At 30.6% G+C, this 20,887-nt stretch overlaps 1 protein-coding gene across 1 annotated transcript in view; it reads right to left on the bottom strand.

Annotated features, from left to right (window-relative positions):
- The window catches only part of LOC106465776 (metastasis-associated protein MTA3-like), a 67,811-nt gene that overhangs the window by 9,173 nt on the left and 37,751 nt on the right, over nucleotides 1–20,887 (bottom strand). The window contains exons 6-11 of the mRNA XM_022393714.1: nucleotides 16,677–16,861; nucleotides 15,529–15,628; nucleotides 14,911–15,099; nucleotides 12,909–13,042; nucleotides 12,388–12,467; nucleotides 11,831–11,947 (exon numbers count right to left, since the gene is read on the bottom strand). Coding sequence (XP_022249422.1) covers nucleotides 11,831–11,947; nucleotides 12,388–12,467; nucleotides 12,909–13,042; nucleotides 14,911–15,099; nucleotides 15,529–15,628; nucleotides 16,677–16,861 — 805 coding nt within the window. The remainder of the gene's footprint in view (nucleotides 1–11,830; nucleotides 11,948–12,387; nucleotides 12,468–12,908; nucleotides 13,043–14,910; nucleotides 15,100–15,528; nucleotides 15,629–16,676; nucleotides 16,862–20,887) is intronic.

Here is a 20,887-nt window from a genome sequence, read left to right as displayed (position 1 = left end):
TACGTAGTGAATAAAGAAATATAAAACTATAAGTAACAAACCAAAGCTATACAATCACTGAATCGGTTTAACATTACAAATGTTTGAAGTTTTCTCATGAAAAACAACAGAATTAGTTTTCTTAGTATCTATATTGCTATGGCCCACCCTTTACATAAAAAAGAGAAGTTTAACATGCTACTTTCACCTGCAAGTACACATTCCATGAATTGTTTCAATAATCAAATGAAACTCTAGCATTAAAGTGAGATAAAGAACCAATAAGTAAGTATTTTCTAATTTGGGGATTTTTTTTTTAAATACTGGTCTGGTTTTAGGTCTCAAAATCATTTGAAGAAAAGAAAGTACTTAAAAGATATGATGCTGTGTACTGAATTAAATGATGAAAAACAAAAACAAAAATTGGCTAAGTAAAAAAAACAAAATCATTATAGTAGTATAAAATCAACACTATGCCAAACAATAATTAATAATAAATAATTCAAGAGAACACTGATGCTAATACTATATAAGAAACTTAAATGATATTTATTCAAAACAAGAAAAAATATAAGACTAAATCTACAGCTAAAGCAAAACTTCACAGTTTAGGGTAATAAACTGTACATCTTGTAAGTTCAACCAATAAAGTATAGCAACTTTCCAAGATTTTTCTTTTATAGTCATACTTTGTAGCATTTCCTAACTGTAGAGAAACAATTTCCAGTTTTAAGAATTTATCAAGCTTTCTCTAAAGAAATCAGCAACAATTTGACTGAACAACGTGAACTTATGTTCTGTTCTTACAGAAAATCAAAAGATTTCCCACTCCTTGTTTAACCAACTTAATTATAGTGGCACATTCTAAACACATACCCCAACTTGGAAAAAAACAGTACTAATAAGTTTATGTTTGTGAACTTTATTCAATTTTACTTATAAAAAAATAAAGCTCTACTACATTATGTTAATGTCATCTTTATCTATATAAAAGTATTTAGAATTTCACCTTACTGCTCAAACTTTATTGAATGTTTACTTACCATATACAGGAGCAGCCATTACTACATTACTGGATTTAATTAGTTGTCCTATTAAACAATACCAGCATGGGAGAATTAATACTCTATTAAACCCATCTTGTTCAGCACTGACTTAAGTAGAGGGAACATTGTTGTAAAGCTACCTGACTAGATTAACACCGACCAAATAAGGAACATCATTATTAAGCTGCCTGGTTATTTCAACACTGACTCAAATAGAGGGAATGTCACTATAAAGCTAGCTGGCTAGTCCAGCATTGACTAAAGTAGAAAAACCATCATTATAAAGCTGACTGGCTAGCCCATCATTGACTCAAACAGAGGCAACATTATCATAAAACAACCTGACTAGTCTAGCACTAACTCAAATAAAGGGATCATTCTAATAAGGCAGCCTGATTAGTTCAAAACTGACTCAAATAGAAGGAATATTATTATAATGCTGGCTGGCTAGTTCAGCATTGATTCAAATAGAGAAAACATTATTATAAAGCTGCCTGACTATTTCAGCATTGATTCAAATAGAGAAAACATTATTATAAAGCTGCCTGACTATTTCAGCATTGATTCAAATAGAGAAAACATTATTATAAAGCTGCCTGACTAGTTCAGCACAGACTCAAGTAAAAAACAACAAAAATCATTATAATTCTTGCTGGCCGCTCCAGCACTGACTCAGATATGTGCAACATTTTAACCATTTTGCAGCAGGCTCATGCAGTTTGCAGAAATCAAGTTGCAAATTTCACTTGTATGACAATACAAGTGGTAATTCTGAAATTTCTTAATGTACCCATTCAAAAACTGGTAACATTTTGCTAAAGATCAATAAGTATCTTGTACACCAAGAATGATGTTATTATAATTAAGTTTTTACTAAAAATAGTATTTTTGTGTTCTAGTTACTTGCATTCAAACTATTAACAAATCAAGTGGAAGGTAATTTTTTATTTTAAGTATAAAAATACTTTTCTCCATCTTATATTTTTTATATTTCCTTTGCATAATCTCTAGAACCTCCTAAAAAGATATCAAAAGTTTTTTCAAGATAAATGTTTATATTTTATTGTTCATTTTCTCTACCATATCACTAACTCTAGCTATTATCATCAATGTACAATGCAATGAAATAATTAAAATTAGGAAATAGAAAAAAAAAATATATGCCTTTTAATTTTTTGTAGAATATCTTTAAAGATTTTCCTTTTGTTAAATTCATAATTTTAGGTCTTGTCCTTTTCACATATAGTTAATTTTTAATGTTTTTTTTCCTTTCTTGTCCTTTACCACTTATTATTCATCTTGACACAAGTCAACAGTGCCCTCAAGGCATATTACAGTTTCTCTAGGAGATGTGTAAACCTGTGGCAAAATTTTCATTCAGTGTGTAATATCATAAGCTTTGAGAATGGACGCAAAGTATGATGTATATTTTTAAAATGTTTAAACCTTTTAATTATGCATTTTAGAACATAACTAATATATAATTAACTTGAATATAGTAAGACCTAAATACAATTTAAACTGTATCTCTAACTAACATATTTTGGTAAGAAATAACTATAAGTACTATAGTTGATCAAGCAGCCAATAATACTATAGGCTGTTACACATACCCCATGACGAAAGCTATGCACCAATTTCAAAATAACTGTTGCTAGATTATAGAGTAAAATGATCTTTATCTAATGAATATACACATGTATTTAGCATCTACATGCAGGCTAAAAAGCTCAAACAAATCTGTTGAAGGTGGTTGAAAAAATTTATTACTTGTTTCAACTGTATTCATTCAGAGAACTTTTAAATAAATAAATCAAAAGGTTATGTAAGCATCTTATTGTCTTGATGTACCTCTTCTCACCTACCATTGTATTACTGAAAATACAGAGAGCTAAAGTATAGAATTTTCATAGCTCACTGATCACGTGACAATACATCTGAAGTTTTAAGTAGTTTTTCTAAAGGTTTATTTTCAAATAAGGTCTTAAAACTTGAATAAAATAAAACTTCGATTCATAACATACATTGTAATATTAATTTCATTCACATCATTGATAGAAAAGGTGATTAATTAAATGTTGAACGTAACACATCAACTTGCACGGAAAATTGTTTAAAAGGGCTCCCATTGTGAAACAACCTTGCTAGTCCAGCACTGACTCAAATAAAGGGAACATTATTATAAAACAACCTTGCTAGTCTAGCACTACTCAAATAGAGGGAGCATTATTATAAAGCTGCCTGGCTAGTCCAGCACTGACTCAAGTAGAGAAAACATCATTATAAAGCTGACTAGCTAGTCCAGCACTAATTCAAATAGAGACAACATTATTATAATACTAGCTGGCTAGTTCAACACTGACTTGAACAGAAGTAACATTATTTTAAAACAACCTGGCTAGTCCAGCTCTGACTCAAGTAGAGGCAACATTAACGAAAAAGTAGCCTGGCTAATTCTGCACTGGCTCAAATAGAGGGAAAATTATAATAAAGCTGTCTGGCTTTTCTATGACTGACTCAAAGGTTATTTTGGTAGTTACAGCAGTAACCTCTCAAAAAACAAACAAACATTATTATACTTTTAGAGATTCTTGTTTAATTTAGCAGCAAGTACCTGAGAAAGTATTACATTTGAATTTCAAAGTAAGCTGGCTGATCTATCATTAGGTTCCATTAGAAGGAATATTATAACATTATTAGAGTACAGTAGTCCCTCTTAGATATGACCGACCTATCTGTCATGATAAAAAGGCATATCTGACAGGAAGTCATTATTCAAAGGATCAATAACCACATAATGAACCACCAAGTTCAAGCTGTGCCAGTTGCTATTGCTAAGGCTTGAGCATAATGGTTTATATACTGTATAGGTAATCACGTAATGTAGTAAGTTAGTATAATAACAGTTATGATGGATAACAGCTCAATAAAGATAACTTAAAATTGTTTTGTTTTAGGTAAAATAATTTATTCATCAATCACATTTATTTCACAAAACATCTCATCTCTATTTCATAAAACATACATGTATCACATTTTTATTTCATAGATGACAAAGTGACACCATACTTATTTCTGAAAAAATCGTCCATCTTTGCTTTGCACATTTAACAGGGTTACTTTGAAAGTACGAGTTCAGATATGATATCGAGAAGCATTTTGTTGTTCATTTTTAGCACGCAAAGGTGAGGTGAGATGTTTACGTTTTTGCTTTTCTTGAGGCATTGTGAGACAGAATCTATCTTTGTACAAAAATGTAAGTGATTTATTCTTTGATATTTCTTGTATATTTATACAGCAAGCTACAGATTAACTATTTACCAGGAAAACTACCTACATCATGCATCATCTGACATCTTGAGAAAACAATCATTCTGACTGCTGATTGGCTGGTGAGGGTTTTCCGGTTTGCATCATGGTCTCATTTTCATGACCAATTATTCACTACTCATCAAAACACTCACGTAAACTGGTGTAATCAACCATTAACTGCTCTTGAAATTAGTATTTTTTTCTGATCACATTGAATAATCAAGGTAGAGTTATTCATAATTTGAAGAATATTACATAAAATATAAAAAATTTCCCAGCCTTCATATTCATTATTATTGTGTGATGTGGCATCTAATCACTCACCTGTTACAGGCATAAACAAACTATAGTTGAATCATCCCCGATTCAGATTTTAGTATGTACATGTAAAATGAAATAAATAAACACACAACAAATACAACATGTTTATACATTTTTATTGAAATGAAGAAAAGTTGCTTTGGAGAGCTCGTTATCTGACCTTCAGCCTAATAATCACGGTCATGTCGCATCTGTCAGGAAGTCGTTCATAGGAGGTCGGATCAATGTAAACCATTTTAAAAGGAGGAGGTATTTATTACCATTATTATTACTAGGGAAAATACCTGGCTTCACTCGGGATATTAGGTTGATATAATCTAGATGACTATGTCAGTGTGTGTGTGTGTATTCTGAACCTATTGTAACATAGAACAGTCAAAAATATTTTAAACATTTTTATTTTCCAAAACCATAAAAAGGCCTTAAAGAAAGTACAATAAATTAAGAATTATTTATTAACAAAGAACTTTATCACTGAGTTAAATATTTCACATTTATATTTAATATCACAAATTTCTTTCACATTTTATCAGAATCTATTAAAATTTTTTGCCATTGCAGTGCTTCAGGTTCGACAATATTGATTGCTTTCCCAAAGACAGACATATATACATGCTCATTAATAATAATAATATTATAATATAATATTATTATTATAGAGTTATTAGGTTGATATATTCTAGATGACTATGTCAGTGTGTGTGTATTCTGAAACTATTTTAGCACAGAAGAATTGTCAAAAATATTTTAAACATTTTTATTTCCCAGAAACATAAAAGTTGCAAAAGTACAATGATAATAAAATTATAATAGATAATTATAGATGCCTCTATACATCACATTATCTAACCTACATAAAAACCTATGTGTCACGCTTGATTTCTCGAAATAAAAGGAGTCATAAAAACGAAAATGCATTTATCCAAATAGAATAGTTCATTTTGTAGTTTATACATTTCGTTTTATAATTTCAGCTCATAAATTAACAACAATATTAGGTTGTACTTTTATTGCTAAGCAACATAACAATAAAAGCCATTGCTGGAATGTATTGTTACAAAAATGCAATGGATTTTTCTATATATATATATATATATATATTAGAAGTTGTTATTTAAGAAACCACTTCTTTTCTATGTGGTTTTTTTGCTAGCTTGTCTGATTAAAAAGATGCACATGCAGATACATGCATGTCTGTCTGTATGTGATATCTATTTGTAATATAAGGAAATACACCATTAACTAATGTTTGATACAATTATTGTGACAGTATAGATTTTGAATGACCAACTCATTATGTTGAGAAAAACAGCATTCACTCATTTGGTAACCAAAACTAAAATGCCATTGATAATAAAAAATTCATATAGTCATTATTAGATAGCTAAGAAGGTGTCACTGATGCACCAAAAACATAGTACGACTGTTACACAAAAAATCAATTCTGCTATTGTTGAGAGAAATAATATTCAGTGTCTAGGCAACTAAGAGTTTGTTTGTTTGTAATTAAGCAGAAAGCTACACAATGGACTGTCTGTGCTCTGCCCACCACAGGTATCGAAACCCGGATTCTAGCGTTGTAAGTCCACAGACATACTGCTGTGCCACTGGGGGCGGCAACTAAGAAGATATTGTTGGTACACCGAAAAGTTCCTCCTGATATTGTTGATTATTTTTGACTTGATAGTGCCTCAGAGAATTTCATTAATATATCAAAACCTTGGTAACAATATTCACACTTCTTTTCTATGTGATCTTTTGCTAGCTTGCCTCATAAAAAGATGTGCATGCACATACATGTGGATAAGTAATAATACCCAGGTTCACTCCCTCAGGGTCCACTAAGTATGTGTGCAAAATTTCAGATTTCTAGGTTCTTTCCTCTTGGAGTTATGGCAGTCCCACACACACACACAGACCCACCCTTTTATTATTACAGATTAATCAGTATTCTTTTCTTTGTAATTCACTGCTAATGTAGCATGCTTTCAAGAATAAATATTCATTTATAACTAAAATGAAGTAGGTTTGTTTGATTGAAGTTATGCACAAAGCTACACAATGGGCTATCTGTGCTCTGCCCACCACGGGTATTGAAACCCGGTTTCTAGCATCGTAAGTCCGCAGACATACCGCTGTGCCACTGGGGGGGTGTGGAGTAGGTAACTACCTCAGTTAAATAGATTCAGATTGAATTCATTGCTCCATGCTGCTAGTGACAGGATAATTATATATATCATAAAATTTGTGAGGGATAGATTAAGGAACCATTGGCTGTGGTTGCTAGGCGCTTGCATTGCAAGAAGTCACTCTAGCACTCATTCTTGCAATTGGCATTTATTCCTTTAGTGGCAAAATACAAGTTATTTTTAAAGCTATTTTAAAGCAGATTTTACATTTTTAAAACTGTACAAACTAAATTATCCTCTTCACATTCACAAGAAGAATACTTGCACTTTTTTATATTGATGGGCAAATATTTGGGAGAATTTACAATTTTCTAATTTTCTGTAAAACCTCACATGGCTTTTGAATAAAAAGTAGGCAAAACTGGTGAATGAAATTTTTCTGACCTATTAAAAAGGCATATAATGATCAGGGTAAAGTAAAATATTTGTCATTTTTAATTCTGGAGAGGATTAATATGCATGCATATTTTATGTATATTGAGCAAACTATGGAAACAGAAAATACTAAAATAGTTTTGTTTCTTCTTTTCCTTTGATCACTAACTCCCACAGAAAAAAACATTTTTACATTATTAGAGTAATCTGGATGATTGACTACCAGAGATGGAACATTATTTATTAGAGCTGCCTGGGCAATCTAACACTGACTCTCAGAGAGAGGAAATTATTACACTAACAGAAATACCTGCTTAACTCAGCACCAATTCACAGAGGAAATAGTATAAATTATTAGTGATGCCTGGTTTATGTAATATAGACTCCGACATAAGAAATGTCAGAACATTAGTAGAGTGATGTAGTTGATGTAACACTGACTCCCAGATGGAACACTATTACACTACTGTAATCGCTTTTTGATCTGACCCACAGGACATTATCATTACAGCAGCCATATTAAACTGATGATGACTTGTTACAAAAAGGTATCTACTATTATAACATCCAGTTTCTATCTGTCCTGAAAATGCATGCACACTTTACTATTTAACCCTATCAACACGGGTCAAAGGTCATGTCATCACATTTGTTGACTCACATTCAAAGTTTTATTCAACCACTATGTTATGAATTTATCCAATAAGTTTGGTATCAAATTGAAGATTAAAATTAAAATTTTAGTATTATAGATTAGTTAATTTCTTAATTTAAAAGTAAGTATTAAAAAAAAAACACACCTAAATATCAATTTTTGTGCATCATGTGATATGTTGAATGAGGCATTGGTTCAAATTAGATGTTTGTGATGTCCAAATACAAAGTCTATAGTTTTTTACAAATTAGGAACTCAAATTACCTATATTGACAAGCTAGAATATAAAATAAGAATGTTCCATCTTTTCTATTTGCTGAGATATTAATACGTTTACTGACTCAAACACAGTGGCCACACCCACCTCTTTCCATTTTTGGAAACACTTGCTTACATATACCTAATCTGTCTATGACGTGAGAATAACTAATTAAAAGCTCAGTATGTCTCCCTAGTGGCTTTCTCAGCCTTTTTCAAACATAAGGACACAGAGCTCTTTATATAAGTTTACAACTGGTAAGGTAAAACTTTAATGAGCTTGAATGTTCACATTTATTAGTCCCAAAAATAGCTTAGTTACTAAGCTCAATAAATTATAGTGGAATTCTATGATTTTGATATAGTAATTTATGATTTTTGGTTATTTAAAAATGTATATATAAAATCTAAAAAAAAATTATTTTATTTCACATCCTCTACGTGTGAAATTTGATAAGGCTTAGTAATCTATGGCAAGCAGCAAACGAGCATGAAGTTTGTAACCAGAAAAGATCATTGTTTGCTATACTTCTTTATTTGCTGTTCTTCGTTTTAAGAAAAATAAGTTTAAGAACTTATTTGTAAATAGTAATAATGTATATACATATATAATGTATTATAACTGAAATGTGACTGTATTTTACAAAATACTAGTCCACTAAAACACAGCCAAGACAGGTCACTTTGTAAAGGGCAATCATATATTTTTGGATACGGTTACATGAGTGCATGTGCGCTGCGTCAATTCAACTTCTGTAATGTTAGTGAGGCACGACTGAAAATGTATAATGTTATGAGATTTAAGCTATTTAGAGTAAACATCTGAGTTCTCGTGTTATAATTTGTAGTCATTCTCGAACAAAAAAAACATAATTTATATTTATTTCCTACTTTTTTATGGCGGTTATGAGGTCAGTCAAGTTGACAGACCCCCATATAGAGTTAGGGTAGAGAAAATAACAGATAAAATATGAAGTTTTACTGAAAACGAACATCTGAAATGTACTTAGGAGGTTGTAGAGATTACACTAGATATTTTAAATTTTTGGGATAAAGAATAGTTTTTCTAAAATCATAACATAAAAATCACTTTGCACTTAGACTAGTAATGAAACAGACTTGATATATTGACTAACAAATCTTTAGTAAAGATACTTAATTAAAAAATCTGATTCTTTGTGCACAAAAGACTTGTAATGTTTACTAAAAGTCTACCAAATTTTGTGAAGGTGCACATACTGCATTATAGTATAAATACTTAACATGTACAAATGTGTATACTAACTCATGTATTTTATACAGAGCACCTTCGCGAAAGGGTTAAATGCATATGCACTTCATTTCAATGGATGTAAACAAAAGGCAGATGTAAATATACTTTGGAAAACATTTTGTACAATAAAAATTAAAAATTTATCAATGTTTTTTAAAAAAGTGTAGTGTTAGGTCATAGAAAACCATTATAAGTTTATTTAATGATAGTATCAAGTATGGTAAAGTGTAGCCCTAACTAAACTAAACAAAAAATGTACACAAGTTACAACATTAATCTATCTCTTTATCCAATACAGGCCATACTTAATAAAGGTTTAACTAATGTTAGGCCTAGAACAATTGGACATATATATACTGTGATGTTTGAGATTAGAATTCTTTTGTATTATTCTAGAAATCCTGTATAACTCTCTTGCTACAGGTAGATCAAGGTGTACATTTCATAACATTTTAAGGAGTTACATTCAAAATTTAATTAAACTACTTTGTTATCAATGTATATGAGTAAACTTGACATCAAAATGTAATCAATAAAAGGAAATATTTAAATAAATCCTCAATCTACCCTTGTATGAGAACTGTCACATTTGTCTCTAGATCTTGCCCATTCTCTAATTTATTCACTACTCCTCTGAGAAGTATGGAATTTAATGTAAATTACACATTATAGTGTATTTGTTACTTAGGTAAAACATAATTTCTATAACCTTCAATCTTATTAGTTTACAGAGCTATAAACTAGAATATAAGAAACACCCACCTGTTGCATCCTCTCTTTCACAAATTGTCAATAATTCTCTTATGTTTTATACAGTATTATTTATAGATAGGTTTAATCTATCAAATGATGAATTATATTATGTTGTTTTATGTACAAAGAGTTCTCTATTTCGCTTCCAGTTCAAACTTTATTCCCATGTAAAACACATCGAAGAGCTTAGCTAATTTTTCAATGTCTCTTATCACATAGTCAGAAAAATTATGATACTTGTAGGGTATTGTTTGTTTTTTACATGTTAATACTTTGTATTCTGAAGTGTATTATTTAATTACACAAATTGTTTCGTGTTGTAGTATCATAAGTATAAAAAAGTAAGCTTAATCTTCAACAACAGCTGATCCAGGTAAGCACCATTTTTCTTGCTTTTCATGTGTATTCTTTATTTATCATTATAAAAGTAACTAAAATGTAAAAATTACAAACTTATAAGGTTCAGGCAAGGCTAGATTAGGTAAGATAAAAATAAAATAAAAATTCTTCACAGGGTATGCTCACTATTAGCTTTTGTGTTACATAATTTGATACAGTAATGTGGGCTACATATTCACCAAGTAATTTACAACTTGTGTGGTGGGATTATTAGTTAGACATTGTTCAAAGAGCAATAACATCTTTGTAGAAACAAATGTATACTGTTAAGAACTTTAAATTATTGAGGATAAACAACTGTAGTTTCCTATTACAATTTGCACTTTACTTTTTTATGGTGTTATGAGGTCAGTCAAACTGACTGAATGTGTATAGAGTGAAGGTAGAGAAAATAACAGATAAAATATAAAGTTTTAATGAAAGAAACATTTGATATTTAGAAGGTTTTAGAGATTACACATATGAAACATGACAATTTTCAGATGAAGAAAAGCATTTTAAATCTTACAATGAGAATCACTTTGCACTCAGGACAGTATACACTTTGACTCCATATATACGCAGAGAAATGTTTAGTACAAATATTTCAATAAAATTTTTATTCTTTTCTTCAAAACTTGTAATGTTTACTGAATACTTGCAAAATTTTGTGAAGATACACAAAACACATTAAAAGGTATAGTATGGAAACTCTAAATGTTAATTTGGGATCATGAACTAAGTTGAATCGACAGAGCCCATAGCAAGAAAGTTAAAGAAGTACTGTTGCAATAAAAGTACTAATCTGATCGCAAATGTTTTGCGGGTCTATGCTGGTCATTATTATAATACACAAAATGTCTGATATCACAGAAAGATGCAGTTACAGGAAATATTCAGTAATCTTTGTTGAACTAGGTAAACTATTAAAATGTCATATGTTAACATATAATTTTCATAATCTTTACCAAGGAGCTGTCAGTAACTCTTGACTGAGGTCAAAAGTTAGTAAATGAAACCCTGGCCTAAGCAGAACATCAAATAAAAGTATTTAATGACTAAAATAAACCACAGTAATAGTGGAATGTCAAGGAAAAGAATATGTAGTTTAATTTGTAAGCCAGAAATAAACTTGTATAATTTTATAGGGACTTGAAAAGCTTTAGTAAACTCTTAAATGAAGATTACTGATTAAGGAGAATGAAATAATAATAATAATACAAATATGTAAGTGCTTCCTTACAATTGCAGAGAAATCTTCAAACTTATATCAGTTACAGCAAATACTTACCAAGCTTGCTGGGATACTTAAGACCACCATATCGTTTCCAGAAACTCCAACATAGCTGACACAACCTACACTGCATAAGTGGAGGGCCCCACGCATACCACTGGTGAGAACTTAAAGCTAAGTGAAACAGACATGAGATCTCTCAGACAAAATTATAATCACTGACTGAAATTAGATAGACATCACAGAACTTTTCTTAATGATAATTTTCCTGTCAAGCTTTTCATTTGGTTTTAATATTTCAAATCTACTATACATTTCTAATAATTTTTTTATTAAAAAGTCTAAAGCTGTAATGTAATTAAGATGATGGGATAGTATTATCAAGCAAAGGGTATAATATAAAATAATGTCAGTTTATTTTACTGTAAATAATAAGCCTGAAAATTAAAAAATGAATAAATAATGCTGTTTTGGAAAATGCAGAAAAACTGACTTTAAAATAGCTCCATCAAGGATAAAGTTACCAGATGACGACTCCATAAGTATTTGTAACACCTTGACTACTCTACCAGATCAACATATTTATTTCACTATCAAGTCTTTAATTTACTTACTGTAGCAGCTCTCGCAAGGTCGTCCTCCTGACACCAAGGTTTCCCCATTTGGACCATTTAGTGGAGTTGGTTTGTTATTACTGTGACAAAAATATGTAAGCATTTTAAATATATATACACACATATATTTTAAAAAGTTTGACAGAAACATAAAATTAGCCAGGATCTTGAGAATCCTCTTACATGAAATTAGAATTCAAAATGCAGTAACATCTATAATTATTTTTTTTTTTTACTTTTGTTTTTGCATTCTGCTGGCATGAAAAGGGCCTTAATACAAAAAAAATCCCAAATAAAATGTTTTCCAGAAAATTACATTACTTATAATTTTCCTAAGTATATATATGAGCATATAAGATAAAAGAATAATAATTAATTATGCAACATTTTTAACTTTTCATTATTTCTGTATTTGAACATTTTAGCAGTTTCAGCTAATTCTTAACATCGGCATTAAATCTGTCATATTACATGACAATACAAAAAAACAACAACAAAAAACATGAAGAAACTAAACTCACTAATTGGGAATGTAGACTTGCTTGAGCTTGCTTTCAGCTTCTACTGCTTTTACCCTTTTCTGTTGAACATGACGGTCTGTTGTTTTCCACATGTAGTAGTAGTCAACTATGTTTTTAAGACTCTTCCATGGAAGCTGTAATACAGGAACCAGGAAGTTTTAACAACATATACATAAGACAGAGTAATTAAATTTCAAACAAATAACTGTTTAAAATGATTTTCAGTTTCTCATGTAAAATTACTTTTAACATTTACAGCATATAAACTTTTTTTACATAAAAGTAACAATCTATAATTTTCATCAGATTTTTTTATGGAAGTTATAAGTTATAACACCAATTGTTGTTTAGACCAATACACTAGAAAAGAACAATTCAGAAAAGAAAAATATTTATGAAAAATGGATTTTAGTAAAACACTGTAATGTCACTAATATACAAACTGAGAAAAAAGTCAAGTACAAATTCAAACTTTATCATGTACAAAACAATGTCTGATTTATTCATACATAAATAAATATACAATTGTAACAGAGATAAACAGACCCAACTTACAAACAGTAAAGCTTTGACAAAATACAATACAGTTCTTACTATGTCATGCACAAATGGTGCCAAGATTATTTTCCAAGTTGATTTTATAACTACCACTTAGAGGGAAGCAAAATAAAAGTCTTGTGTATATAGGATAAAGTACTCTTGAATTTAGAACAGCATAATTTTGTGTGCATGTTAGGAGATTTTAGTAAGTTACATTCCAAACTTAATTAAAGTACTTTCTGATCATGGTATATAAATAAACTTGGCATAAAAATATTGGTAATAATCCAAGTTTTAGCATTATATACGTTTCAACTCTTAATCTTATAAGGCAATATAATAAAAAAAATCCTCAGTGTGAGAACTGTGACATTTACTATCTAGGTATCCCTCTTCACTAATTTATTTACCACCCTTCCAAGAAGTATGAAATTTAATGTTGTTGTCATTGTTTTATAAGCAAAGCCACATTAGGCTATCTGCTGTGTCCACCACAAGGAGTCAAACCCTGGAGTTTAGCTTTGAAAATCGATAAGACTTACTGTGATGAAATTTAACACAAATGGTTATCTTATTTAGTTATAGATCCATCAAATAGAAAATCAGTCCCCTATTGCTACACCCACCTGTCATATCCTCTCTTTTAGAAATTGCTAATAGTTCACTCTCGTGTTTAATACTATACTGTTTATAACAAATAGAAAGCCAAGGTTTTAATATATCAAGTAACACATTATATTACATTGTTTTCTGTATAGAGAATTGTCTATTTTGCTTCCAGTTTAAACTTTATTCCCATGGGAAGTACACTGATGAATTTAGCTGAATTTTTAATGGATCTTGTCCAATTTTATGGCAAGAATATTAATTTAGACATGGTTCAAAGAGCAATAAAACAATAAAATTTAAGTATAAACAGATGTATAATATTACGAGTTTGGAGCTATTTAGGATAAACAAATGTAGTTTCATGTTTCAATTTGAAGTGATTCTGGAAAGAAAAAATTGTTAATTTAGATTTATTTCTCTCTCTCTCTTCTTTTTTTTTTTGGTGATTACGAGGTTGGTTAAATTGACCAACCTTGTATATAGAGATAGGGTATAAGAAATAACAGTTACAATATAAAGTTTTACTGAAAAACAATGTTTTACAATCATTTAGGAGGTCTTAGAGATGACATAAATGAAATTTGAAATTTTTCAAATGAGTAAAAGTATTTTGCAACTGCTCTATATATATATTCACAGACAAATCTTTATTAAAAAGACTTTAAAAAGATAAAAAAATTGTTGACAGTCACCTTCCTAATACACGAGAGAACATAATTTTGAAAAAACAAAAACAAACTATGATTCTCCAATAAAACCAAATACATTAGTTACATTGAAACATCATAAATACTTGATAATTTTTCCAAATAAAAAAATGCTGCTCCAGAAGCAGCAGTTTGTGTGTACATACAAAATCTTGCCTAATGTCAATGAAGTCTTTTCCATATTTTTCAAGTGCTTCTTCAAAGAGATTTGCCTCAGAGGCTGACCACTCTTCCATCTCATCTCGACAGAGTATAGGACCTTTTGGCGTGACTAGGCTAGAGATTGCACTTGCAATATCATAATTGTGTTGGTGCAGAATGTCCATTGCATGAAACTAGAAAATACATAAACTTTTGTTTTAGGAAATAAAGTATTCTAATTAGATGTTGACACACTTTATCAAAATTATGCTTAATCACATATTCCATGATTACATACACAAATTCTTTTAACATTTGGGAATTTCCCTAGACGTAAATACAAGTTAATATATTCCAAAACAAACACTTTTTTTCCAATCTTATACATATTGTTGTTTATTCTGCTTCCAAAGGTCGTACACAAGAAAACTGAGATTTGATCTTTATTCTGAAATGAATGATGAATACTGATGATTTCTGTGAGACTGTTACCTGGATATGCATCTCCAAGACAACTGGAGCTGAAAATTTTGTTCTGAGTACCTATAGTAGAGATTATAGCTCTCTCTAGACTTTAAAACCAGGTGGAAAAAACAAGGCACAAAGTTAAGAAGATTTCTCACCAGGGTGATGTCACGGGATGCTGCTGCTGCACTCATGTGGAGGCTTGGCTGCTTCACAGAACTTGAACAATCCAGAGCTCTAGCAAATGTACCTATAGATCTGCAATGTATAGCTAATTTCAGATATCATGTGCAGTAACATGAAACACAATAATCATGTAGGCATGTTACTGGGAATACGTTTAAAAGTGAATTATTAATTTAATTGGGTATTAGTGATAGATAGCCTCTATGTGGATATGTATATTATACATAACTAACGTGATGGCAGATTACAGTGGAATGATTGTTATCATGAGCCTAATACACTGACTTCTCATTCATTTACACTCAGTAAACATCTCAAGAGTAATAGATAAAGAAATGGTTAATGAACATGAAACACCAGGTATAAAAATTAAATATATTTGCCATTTTTAGCCTATCTAACCAGAAAACTATGTAATGTGACTGTGCCAATGCTAACCTCTATGAAAAGGAGACATTAGCTGGATTTAATATCATGCATTAATCAAGTTACTTATAAACATAAGCCAAGTGAATCAAAGTTGAATTACATAAGCTATAAGCTTTGCTTCAATAAATTAAAAATATTTAACATGTAAATCTTCAGGTTACCTTCACACAGCCTCCATAACAGTGATTAATAATCAGTTTTCTAGCTTGACAAAGATAAAAATGGCAGAGGCTTGGGTCTTGTACTGTAGCAGTTAAAGGTCATGTTATTAGTAAGTAAACATTACATGCATGACTAAGCTAACCACTATAGGAGCTGGTCTTGATTTAAGATGCTGTCAAATGAGTACACCCAACATTAAACCACAATGAAGATGAAAAAAAATCTGATTCTTCAGTAAGTTAATTCTTTTATACTTTTATTAGTGGCATAAGGTAACCTCCTTCAGTCACACAAGTTTCTATAGCCCAAGCTTAACCAGTACATAAAAATAAAAACTTCTTGCAATGGAATACAAAACAATAGACCAAAAAGTTAATATGTTGGCAGTAAGTATAATAAAACTCTCATTGTTTTGTATATAAAAACATAACCTTAAAAATATCCCAACCCATCGGGTGATAATACTAAGTTACTTATTACAGCCAAGCTTTCACTATTTTTGGCATAAGCTTTTCTGTTGAGAACTTACCTACAGATAATAAGAAACTGGTCTATTTGTCTGTCTGATAAGTTATGATGAGGTGTGTAAACTAGGGTTTCAAGATCTTCCAAATGCCTGCCATCATCTTCACCTAGAGATATGAAATGTTGTTGGTCAAATGCAGAAGAAACAAATCTAATTCCAATTACTTTATATTCATTACTGGAATTATTCTACACAGTAAAACTATCTAGACTATCAAGTACAGTTTGTTAACTTTGTTAATTTACAGTCTCAAATAAAATGAATTTTGTGTAAACTAAAAAATGGTAGTTGTTTTTAACAGTATTTATTTATGATTTTACACATGTCCAAGAAGAATTTCATCCAGACTCTTAACTCACATAGATGAAAAGATAAAATACTTTTGTATTTTCAGACATTACTATTAAGTATCTGAACTTTTTCTTTACTTCAATAAAAACTTATTGCTTTGCATCAGTCATTTGATGTGTCCCAATTATGACAGAAATTACACTAGTGAAATATAAAAAAAAAGGCTATGACAATAAAATTAAGTATGATCTCAACTAAATAATGTTGAATCATGACTGCCAAGAGGAGTTATACTGAAATATGACAAGCTTCTCCAAGATAAAACTATCACTGTGACAAAATTTATTTTAGCCAAACTTTATACTCTTTACAACTACTTAAAAGTAACATTCAGATTTTAAAATAAAATTAAAATACCTCCACAAAATTTGGACAACTTCTCAAATAAAGACCTATTTATTTTCTTTGGTCTTTCAACTTTCTCACTTGGGTCAGGTGTGATCTACTGATTAGTATGTTAGGTTTGTTAAGTCAAAGGTTTGAGCCATTACATGCCACTGAACATGGTCCATTGTGAGGCATTAAACTGTGACAGTCAATCCTGCTATATGGTTACAGGTAACCACCTGAGCAGCAGTTGATGCTGATTGGTTGGCCTCCTTCCAGTCAACAGTACCAAATTAAGGTTGGCTATACCTAAACATGAGGGGTCTCTGACCTGACCATTTAGTCCGCTTGTTGCACAAGGTGTTGTTCAGATCAAAAATTACAGTATCAACTTTCTCTCCACCTATCCCCATTGGCCATTAAACTGCATGACCTGTCATATCTTTGAGCAATAAGTTGGGGATTCATCTTTATCCATACACATACTCCCCATGAATGGGCCAACATTCTGAATGACTCTGTAAATTCAGATTTTCTCAAGATCTTTATCTGATGTGGGAAGAATATGGAATAGGAAACTTTTAATTTTCATTCTTCAGTTAAAAAATTAATTTCAAATACAAGAACTTACCTCTACCATTACTTCCTATGTATATGTGGAGAAAGGACTAGAGAAAGCAAAGAATGAGACTCACTCTTTGTCATGATATAAAAGACTGTTTAGTGTAGACACTATTAATTAATATATTTTGTGAGTTAATATTTTATGATTGTTTAGTATTTTTTTATAATAAGAGAGTTAAAAGCAGATAACTGTTGGAAGCTGTGTTTATAATTCATTGAAGCTGAGACTATCAAATGTTGTGGGCAGATGATTTAGTGATAAACATACAAATAGTGTGAGATGAGTGGAAACAGCAGACAGGTAATAGCAGAAGAGAGTAAAGTCACGGCCAAAGAAAAGTTTGGCATGAAGTTAACTACCAGAGAAATGATAAGCCTAACATTTAATATGTTAGAGTAAGACTAACAGTAAAAAAGGAGATAATAATAATAATTTATTCCATCAAACTGTGATTCTTAAGTAACTGAATCAACAGGAGTGCACTTTGACAAAAGGAACAGAGGATATTTTGAAGAAAGAAGACCAAACAATTAGTGGAAGAGCAGTATACTCACACCACAATTGTAAGTGAATTATACACAGAATACTAGTGCAATAGTAACAGAGAAAATAGTTAGGCTTGTCAACTGAAATTCTAAAGCAAATGAATAGATCTAAGTGGACCTTTAACAACAAGAACTATATATATATAGTGTCTATGATATGCCTATAATCTCTATAGTGTGAAGAATTTGTTGTACATATATTTAAATTGTTCCGAATATATATATATTATTTTGAAAACAATTGGAGTGCGTGCTGTTCATTTATCACCAACAAGTCACAGAATCCTAAGCCCAACAACAACAGCAACACAGTATAAATTTATACTATTAAGAAGTATAAGTAAAGCCTTTAATTGACAATTGGCAAACATAACTTAACATCTGACACTCCTAATGAAGAATAGTAAGAAAAGCTTAATGAACTAGACCATGAAAATAAATATGCATCACTGTACCACATGCATAGTCTCACAGTTCCCAAATTATGGAAGAATCATTTGGATGTTGGGAATAAGACAGATCTCTATGTATGGAATCATGTGAATTTCATTAAAAGCCCCATAACAGCACACTAGATGGCATAAGCCCTGATATAATGAGACAACATCAAGTAAATGGTTGAGACAAATTGCTCAGCAGAAAAGGTGTTCACATGAGTATAACCTAAAAAGATTTAGTGTTATCAAGGGTAAAAACTTCTAATGTAGGGAAGTTACCAGGAAACACACCAGATCAAACATTTTCAAAGTGGTGTGCAAATTCTGAACAATCAAAGAGAGTAGCAGAATGAGTCAGCAGCAACTATCATTTTATCTAGTGCTGACCAAAGTGATGCAGAGAAATATCAGTATTAGATGTCCATTAAACCAGAAAGTAAAATAAAATGCTTCAATCCAAAATATTACAAATGGGTTCCAAGTACAATGTAAGGAAGCAGAGTACAAGATTTTATGCTGGATACTGTCAGAGGCTCACATATTGGACATTCATCAAGAGAGATGGTTAATGAAAAATACAAGTCAATGCCAAACACCAACTGTCAAAAAGCAAAGAAAACAAGTCATATGTAATGGTAAAAAGTAAATATTTACTTCAGCAAATTGTCAATGATAGTGCTTGGAAGAAGTAAAAACATGTGAAATCTTCCACAGACATTACTTGAAGATTTGTCAATGAAATCCTGGTAAAAACAACAAGAGAAAAATCATGTTTCTCACCGAGAAAGAACTTGGAGTAATTGGTTTAGACCATCTCCCAAAGAGCCAAAATATAATACTTAAGAAGCCAAATCCAAGTTAAACACATCAACAAAATATTAATTATCAGTGATGTTAGGTAATGTAAAAAGCTGGGTACCATTCCATTAAAAGAAGAAGAAGAAGAAAAAAAATAGGCAGGGGTAGATATAATGTGCTTTCAAAAAGCACTGCTCCATTCAATGTAGATAATGCAATATTTTGGCAGTGTCTACATGTTCCAGCCACAAACACATTCACACCCTGTATATCTGGAATGCTTTACAGCCATGTCCTTTTTATTGGTTGTTCATTCTGTTGGAAAATTTACATCCTGGGAAGCAGGCTACTTGGCTGTAGGTGCTGATCAAAGTTACTTTTAGCATGGGCCTATTGCAGATATCCTACAAGATATATCACAACTTGGGAGCTCTTTTCACACAGGAAAGGTGCATTGCAACTAATTCATAACCACCATAGTAACCACAAAATTAGTCATATTATAACCTTTGATAATTTTGTGGAAATAAATTTTCAAACTGGAAGCAAAATATGATTCTCTGTACATAAAACAATGTAATATAATATAAAATGTTAGAGAGAATTATTGGCAATTTCTGAAAGAGAGGATGTGGCAGGTGGTTATGTCATGTGGGTCTGATTTTATAGTTTAGAGCTCTAAGCTAATAAGATAGAAGGTTAAAAAATTATGTTTTGCCTGAGTAATAACTATATTATAATGAGTAATTTATGTTAAATTACATACTTCTCATACAAGGGGAGGTTTAGGATTTATTTAAATATTTCCTTTTACAATTAAGAAGTTAAAACTTATATAACATTAAAATTTGATTTACTAATTATGCTTTTATGCCAAGTTTATTCATATACTTCGATAATAAAGTAGTTTAATTAAATTTTGAATTTAACTCTGTAAAAGATTGTGATGTGTGCACTTTAACCTATCCATAGTGACAAGGTTAAAGAACATGTTGTGTTATTAATGATGTTATTGTTTACTAATAATAAAATATACTCCTCTTTATCTATTTAACTTTTTTTAAGACCCATGGCCACAAAAAAGTAGGATATTTTACTAAAAATTTGGCTGAAGCAAAAGTATGACAAATA

The sequence above is a fragment of the Limulus polyphemus genome, unplaced genomic scaffold (assembly GCF_000517525.1).
Source record: "Limulus polyphemus unplaced genomic scaffold, Limulus_polyphemus-2.1.2 Scaffold2048, whole genome shotgun sequence".
Classification (NCBI taxonomy): Eukaryota; Metazoa; Arthropoda; class Merostomata; order Xiphosura; family Limulidae; genus Limulus; species Limulus polyphemus.
The sequence above is the reverse complement of the archived record's forward strand: the minus strand, read 5'-3'. Positions and strand labels throughout refer to the sequence as shown.